Source organism: Mesitornis unicolor, unplaced genomic scaffold (genome assembly GCF_000695765.1).
Source record: "Mesitornis unicolor isolate BGI_N332 unplaced genomic scaffold, ASM69576v1 scaffold41366, whole genome shotgun sequence".
In the NCBI taxonomy this organism is placed as follows: Eukaryota; Metazoa; Chordata; class Aves; order Mesitornithiformes; family Mesitornithidae; genus Mesitornis; species Mesitornis unicolor.
In genome coordinates this window covers 1-7,565 of record NW_010193803.1, presented here as the reverse complement: position 1 = coordinate 7,565, position 7,565 = coordinate 1, and the positions used below count along the sequence as shown (strand labels likewise).

The following is a 7,565-nucleotide window of genomic DNA, read 5'->3' as shown; positions in this document are numbered from 1 at the left end:
CAGAGGGCTTTTCCAACTGAACGATTCTGTGATTATGTGATTCTCAAATGACAGTCAATGAAAGTATCCTTTTTGTTCTTCCTAGTGGCATTTTAGTTTGCACCGACGTGATGGCCCGTGGCATCGACATTCCAGAAGTACACTGGGTTTTACAGTATGACCCACCCAGCAGTGCAAGGTACAACTTCAGACCATAAGCACCTTTACTTGTGGTCACGTTGCTGTCCTGTTAAGATATGAATTGGGAATGCACGGCTGTGGAAAATGCCCGTGATTGCTGCCTAGCAGTTAGTCTGGGTGAACACACAAAATAAGACGCGCACAGGGGAGGTGGAAACGCTGCAGGTTTTGTTGTAACTGCTGTGAATTGAAATGACTTTGTGTTGTATGGGTGTGAGTCAAATGTGTGGTCACCACTTCCATTTGTGTGAAGAGGCACTGGTGTAAGGCTGAGAATATTGAGGAGATAACGAGAGGTGAGACACTGGGGTCAACAGAGATGGGAGCTCTTTGAGGAATGGTACATTAAAGTGCACATTAAAGATACTTTTTCATGTATTTTATCTTCTATTGTCGTAATTCTCCCTATAACTTGCTTAAACTTCACCCCCAAAACAGGCACCCCTTGCTTTAGCATAGTCCTAACAATTGAGTGGGACTCCTACATGGCTCTTGTATTGCATTTTACTGATTGCTCTTGGTTTAGCTCAAATGTATATAGCACTCTGTGTTTTCCATTCCATCAGATTTGCCCTTTTGCTGCCGAATACTTTAAAATCAAACCGAGCATCTCTCGTTAAGTTCTTTCTCCGTTGTGTTGTTTCAGTGCCTTCGTGCATCGGTGCGGTCGAACAGCAAGGATTGGCAATGTAGGCAGCGCGCTTGTATTTTTGCTTCCCATGGAAGAATCTTACATTAACTTCCTCTCCATCAACCAGAAGGTTAGTAGAGTTCTCCTTCTACGCCAGAGCAGGAAAGAGCAAGGGGACAGGCCTACTGATAGGCACTTGGAAATCAGAATTTGTAGGACTTAAGGTCTTATGCATAGGTAATGTTTTAGCAGAGGTGCACAATTAAAAAAAAAGACAAGGGCTGCTTATTAATCACCAAATGCAACTACCAGTTAGAACGTGATTGCTCCCAGTGTTACCTGCTGAGGTTGTGGTAAGAGTATGTGATGTATTGAACAATGGAAGGCTTTTCATCTCTACGGGTGTGTAGATGGAGCATTTCCAGAAGGGCAGCGCTGGGACGCTCCTATCCCTGGCTTTGCCACCACTGCTTTATGTGCTGCACACTCTGCACTATTTATTTTTACCTTAGATAATTTCCCGTGTCCTGTCCTGCGTTTATGGGATTAATTGTATAAATTCTCTAGAGCCCTGCTGATGAGAACGTAGGCACGAGATGAAGATGTTGCCTCTCTCGAGCTGCACTGTGTGAACTCGTTTGCTGGGCTGGGATGGCCGTGTGCAGGGCTGGATGGTGGTGTTGAAATGACCAAGTAATGGGGAAAAGGGGCTCAAAGCTCACTCGAGATTAACTGGGCAAGAAGTGTGTGTTTGAAATTTCACAGTGCACAGTTCAGCTGAACTTTTCCTTTGGTTTTGTATTGTTCTGGTTTTCAGTGTCCCATGCAGGAAATGAAACCACAGACAAACGTGTTGGATCTTCTTCCAAAACTGAAGTCAATGGCCCTAGCCGACAGGGCAGTGTTTGAGAAAGGCATGAAAGCCTTTGTGTCTTATGTCCAGGCATACGCCAAACACGAGTGTAATCTGATCTTCCGAATAAAAGGTAATTCCCAGCAAGGGCTGGGGTCTTTTACTGTTCTTTTCAGAAGACACTATCTGGTTTGGGAAAAGACATCGTGCTGTTGTCCACAAGCTTCAAGTACCAGTTCCTGATTTCAAATTTACTTTCTGCAGCATTAGATTCTGACAAAACTCCTGGTTTTTTTTTCCCAAGCAACTTGTTTCTCATTGTTTTCAAGAGAAAATACGAGCAAGTTGACCAAACTGACATAAGCATAAATAAAAGTGACTTACTATTTTTACTAGTATTAAATGCAAACAATATAGTAAGGTGGTTTTTTTTCTTCTTGTGCCTTGCTAAGTGAAATCAACTTTTTATCCAGCAGGAAAGTGACTTTTATAATCTTTCTTTTGGCAGATCTGGATTTTGCTAGCCTTGCCAAAGGTTTTGCATTGTTAAAAATGCCAAAGATGCCTGAACTAAGAGGAAAATGTTTTCCAGACTTTACTCCGGTCACTGTTAATACAGACTCCATTGCATTCAAGGATAAAAACAGAGAAAAACAGAGACAAAAACAACTAGAACAACAAAGAAAAGAAAGAGAGGAAAATGGAGGCAAAAAGAAATTCATAAAGAACAAAGCCTGGTCAAAGCAGAAAGCCAAAAGGGAGAAGAAAAAGAAAGTAACAGCTAAAAGGAGGCGTGAAGAGGTAAAATGTGCCCGCTCTAGTAAACTGCACGTGATTACTGCAGCATAGGTACATACTTTTAAAGGTATGGTCTTGGGATTTTAGTTTGATGGAATTGACAACTAAATTAACTTTTCTAGGACCATGACAGGCAGAGCTTAGAAAAAATTACAAAGCCTTTTAAAGCCAAACATTTGGAACAAACATCTCAGATCTGTGACGCTGGTCAGTAACGCTGCCAGCACTTTTTGCAGTAAGGCATAATGCTGGACAGGACTTACTTTTATTTTTTCCAGTTCTCACAAGTGTAACCGAGAGCTGGATCGTTCCCCAGGTAGAAACTGTTATTTCCTGCTTGGATACTACTGGCAAAATCTGAGCTGTAAACGTCTCTTGTGTTCAGCTGCATGGAATGAGAACCTTTGGGTATTGTGTTTAACTTGTTGGTTTTTTAACTGCCAACAGGGCTCCGATATTGAAGATGAGGATATGGAAGAGTTGCTGAATGACACAAGACTCTTGAAAAGATTAAAAAAGGGAAAAATTAGTGAAGAAGAGTTTGAGAAAAGACTGACAGGCAGCCGGAGCAAACTTAAAGTAGAAACTGTTGCTGACTTAGAGTCTGAAGGTTGACAGTTATTTTAACACCACTTTTACATTAAAATACTGCCTATTTCAATAAAACTGTTCTTTTGTAACAAAATAATGATGCAGAGAACTGATCTAATGTCTTCATAAAGAGACCTGGCATCCGTAAAGACGTACAAACGAGTCTGCAGTGAAGAACAAGGCTAAAAGCACCGCTCTTGCACGGCGGGGCAGCTGCACGTTTCCATTGGCAGCCTTGCGCACGTCCTCCTTTTGTTTTCCAGGTACGTACCACAGATCAGTAACAGCATTCTGAGTTTGACTGCACGATGAGGTACATCACTTTACAATATCTGCATACTCCAGTCATCTTTAAAATAATTTATTTTAGGCCTTTAGACACTGTAGTAGCTTTTGGACTTGTTTTTTTGGACACTGGTCCACCCACGTGTAATGTTTTGCTTTAAAACCTCAAGAAAGTTGATAATTACATTAATCCTTACAACGCTGTCTCCTTACCATGTCCATATAACGTGTATCATCTTCTGAGTTCTTACAACTGCAGCAGTCACTCCTGAAGATGCACCCTGTACACAGTCCTCTGTTACAGATAGAGTTTAATAAGTTCATCACTGACAGCTGATGGAGTTAACACACCGAGGTCTGTAAACAGCAACGTAATTAGCGATGGTGATGTGTAGTCAATCCAGGGATGCTCCTCTGTTAGATTCTGACTTGTTTTCAGAGTGTCTGCTTTGTACTAGAAGGAAATGGAGACCATTAGTTATTACACAACTGCAAGTTAAAACGTCTTTTGAGCAAGAGTGGTACTGTAGTCTTGAGCAGACGTTTGTGGTAAAACTGAAGGAAGTAAATTGCTTTAAAATGGGGGATAGGCTGGTGCCATCTTGGTCTCAACTGTTTTATCTTTGTATAAAGTACAGTTTGTAGGTCTGAAGTGTATTGATTTAACTTTCTTACCCTCAGCTGCTCCTGTGCCCCAAAGGAACCGCTTAAGGAACTAAAATGTTAGTGTTACAACAAATTATAGCTGTTTAACACGTGACTGTAACGTGGAGCAACTCCATATGATGTAAAGCAAGCTACAGTAGAGAGATCCAGATAAATTACGACGTGCTTAGGTGAAAATTTTTCATAGACCTGTAGGGATGCATCTCAGCTGGCTAAGAAACAATTTTAATTTCTCTTACCTTAAACTTATCTGGGACGTCCTGCTGATTTAGGGGGTAGAGTCTTACAAACTTGAAACTCTCTGCTACCACATAAAATGGCTTATTCTGAGCTTTGGCACACACAGCAATTTGATTAGTGCCAATCTGTGGAGACAAGTGGAAAACGACATGCGGGCTCAGTGCCAGCGTGACAGAACATCGCCTGGTTTCCAACAATAAGCATGTTTACTGGATAATGGCCAAACAGAAAAGATTTTTCAGAAAGCCTTAAATTCTTCAAAGAAACCAAACTTTACAAGTCTAGAGTTAAGACAGTGATGTAATAAACTCACTACCTATTACCTTGTTAATAATTCCTCCGCTTTCAACTACACCTTCAGCACCAACTAACACCAGGTCCACTTTCTCCATAATGTAGCTGTTCAAAGGGGGGAAAAAAATCCAAGTCTTACTGGGTAATACGACAAATGACTTGCTGTACAGAACAGAAATTAGTAATTCAAGCACTCCTTCACTTTTCTGCACTAGTTTCATCTACCTATTTAAGTCCACGTGCTGTGACATCCTTGGAGCGAGCTTTCCTCCGCTCCCTAGCAGGAATATTAAGTAACCGCAGCTTCTCCAGGCATAGCTGACCTCAGCAATGGTGTGAATGCTGGGAGAAGTTGAGATCTGACTAGGAATGAGCCCCAGTTACAGGAACGTGGGTGCCTGGACTGAGATACTGCCTACACAGTGAAGTGTAACTGCAGCATGATAACCTTGGCCAAATAAATACGTAAGACGCTTCTTATCCAATCCCCCATTCGTTTTGTCCCTCTGATGTGTTTTGTTATCTGAAAATACAGATCTAAAAAGAAATGTGTCAACCAAGTGTTTTGAGCAGCCTTAATGTGTTCAACAGAACTTGTAGGCTTGTCCAAGTCAAGCTGCTCTGTTCCCTGGATTAGAGGGGGCTTGGTAAGCAGACGTGTTCTCTTGGAAGCTGCTTCTCAGGCATTTTGCACCTATGCAAGAATTGAGGTTCAGATTTATTGTCGTTCGTTCTTTTCTCATGTTTTGGACTTTACTAAGTGACAGTAATTTAACAAATAGCTTAACAAACCATAAAATGATAGCAATGTATGCAAATTAGAAAAAAGTTCAGCTTTTTTGTGTAGCACCTCAGGTTTGGTTTTTTAGTTGTTGCTGTGGGGTTTTCTTTTGGGTTTTTTTATGTACATCCCCAAGTTCTACACTTAGGTCTGACTTCATTTTTCAGTCTAATATGAAAAGTTCAAATACTTGTTTAGTAGCAGGCGTATTCTCCTCATTGTGCAGAACTTGTTTAGCTTGTTTGACGACTGTGACAAACTAAACTAACTACCAACCACTCCGGTTTGAACAAGCTTCTAGGAAACTTGCATATAACACTATAAAATAAAACTGATGAATATTAAGCTGACATACCCAACTGCAGCATCCAGAATCACAGTCACAGGAATGTTCAGCTTCCTCAGGGCTTTTGCCATTTTTTGTCTATTAAAAAAACATGTTTGAAGCTGAGAAGATTTTTCATTAGACAATCCTAGAGAAGTATTTTCTGAAAGACAAACTAATGACTGACCGTGTTCCCCTGCTCGTAGTTTTGGGTTATGATGCACCCTCTAATAGAAAATAAGTTATTGTGTAGAAATGGAAACAGATTACAACAAACCAAATGAAAGTAAAGTCAGTCTGTTTTAGCAGTCAGGAATTACAGCCACAGAAAGATGAGTCAGTGAACTGGTATGAAGATGACAGATTACCTGAACTGTCTCAGCTTCTCCAGCTACAGGGTGTAAGAAACAAGAAATAAAGCATGGAGTGCATTGCCACAAGTTATTTCAGTGAAGCTGGAAAATCATACGTACTTCACGTGGCTGAATGTCTTTGATTCTACTGACAGACTTGTTAGCAACCTGTATTACCCAGTGTGTGGGACGATTACTTCACTTACACAACCACGTACGCTGCGAAAAGAGAAAGCTTGCTCTCTTGCTATCAGTAATGTGTTTTATTTGGCATCTTCAAACAAGATTGTTAACTAAATGTCTTACTTTGCTATGCTTAGGATAGTACTGATTATTTTAGCCTACTTCTGAAGCAGGCAACTGGAAATCAGTTGTTTCTCAAACAGAAACCTAGGTAACACTGTAATTACAATATTTAGTAAGGGAAATTACTTGCCAATATTGGGTTTGGGGTTTTTTTCACTTGTCCAGAATAATGTGATATTAGTGACAGCTATAATTTAACAGATTCAATGCTACCTGTAACTTACCCTGTTAACCCAGGTAAAACACAAATTAATGAGTACTTGCCCTGCTTGATCTGGCTGTGATTCAGTAACGTAAACACTGAATCGCTTCTTTGCCTCCACAGCCGCTTCTAACACTCTGAGGACCACTCTTGAGTAGGCATGTGTCAGTATTCGCTGTCCAAAAAAAAAATATCAGGCATTACTTTTTGGGGAGCTTTAGGAAACCTTTACTTTTATTAATGGGGTCATGGCTTTCACTTCACACAATCACAGAATCGCTCGGTTGGAAAAGACCTCCAAGATCATCACGTCCAACCGCTCCTGTCTACCCCCTAAACCATATCCCTAAGTACCTCATCTACCCGCTCTTTAAACACATCCAGGGATGGTGACTCCACCACCTCCCTGGGCCTCCTGATGCACAATGGTGCATCAATGTTAAATAATAATGCACGTCACTTGTATTCTACAAATCATAGGATAGCAAACCACTCTGCGAGCCGGGCTTTATGCTGCCTGCCCTGATGTGGTCAAGGGGTGACAATCTAGTACTTTAAATGGGAACTTAAAGCAGTGACTCCTCAGTACCTCTTAGAAGTAGACTGCATGTTGGGTTGTGTGGAAACTGAAATAGGGGGAGGAGATGGGTCTTAACAAAATAAGAGGGGTGATGGTACACCTATGACTTGCAGAAGCTGCCACTGGACAATGCTGCTGTGAATGTCAGTGAACATCGCTCCCTCCCCTTTCTGTTGTTCCATTAGAAGATAACAAGAGAGGCCCTGCCTTGGCCTACTTACGGCACCATCTCTGATGAAAGGATGACACAGCTTGGCGATTTTGTTCCTTGATAGAGAGACTTTTCTGAGGAAGATCTCCCCGCGCTCGATCATGATTTCTTTGCACTTGGAGTAGTCCTGGAAAACACCGCCAAGCTCGCTGTGAGGCTGGTGCGTCCCCCTGCAAGCAGCGCGGCTGGGCGGGGGGCAGCCTCCCGTACCGAGTACTCCAGCGAGGTGAGGCTGATGAAGCGCAGGAAGAGCTCCCCGCCGGAGGACA

General features: G+C 41.8%; 2 protein-coding genes across 2 annotated transcripts; one reads left to right on the top strand and one right to left on the bottom strand.

The window, feature by feature from the left end:
* Positions 1–54: 54 nt before the first annotated feature.
* LOC104535332 (ATP-dependent RNA helicase DDX55-like) lies at positions 55–3,147 on the top strand (the record flags this gene model as incomplete). The annotated part of the gene is made up of 5 exons (XM_010187580.1): positions 55–178; positions 827–941; positions 1,629–1,797; positions 2,173–2,465; positions 2,910–3,147. Coding segments are annotated over 5 exons (869 nt in total), but the record flags the coding sequence as incomplete, so codon positions are not given.
* Positions 3,148–3,515: 368 nt separating this feature from the next.
* Positions 3,516–7,559, bottom strand: EIF2B1 (eukaryotic translation initiation factor 2B, subunit 1 alpha, 26kDa). The gene is made up of 7 exons (XM_010187579.1): positions 7,507–7,559; positions 7,307–7,423; positions 6,568–6,680; positions 5,675–5,743; positions 4,568–4,643; positions 4,244–4,369; positions 3,516–3,792 (listed from the first exon to the last, which is right to left on the bottom strand). The coding sequence occupies exons 2-7, from the start codon at positions 7,397–7,399 to the stop codon at positions 3,637–3,639; spliced, it is 633 nt and encodes a 210-aa protein (XP_010185881.1). The 5' UTR covers positions 7,400–7,423; positions 7,507–7,559; the 3' UTR covers positions 3,516–3,636.
* Positions 7,560–7,565: the final 6 nt, after the last annotated feature.

Bases quoted from the DNA above. Each gene is read 5' to 3' on its own strand.
- EIF2B1 (XM_010187579.1), bottom strand. From the start codon at position 7,399: ATGATCGAGCGCGGGGAGATCTTCCTCAGAAAAGTCTCTCTATCAAGG. The intron at 6,681-7,306 runs GTAAGTAGGCCA...TTTTTTGGACAG, and splicing joins CTTTCATCAGAGATGGTGCC to CGAATACTGACACATGCCTA. The intron at 3,793-4,243 runs GTAAGAGAAATT...ATTTCCTTCTAG, and splicing joins ACGTCCCAGATAAGTTTAAG to TACAAAGCAGACACTCTGAA.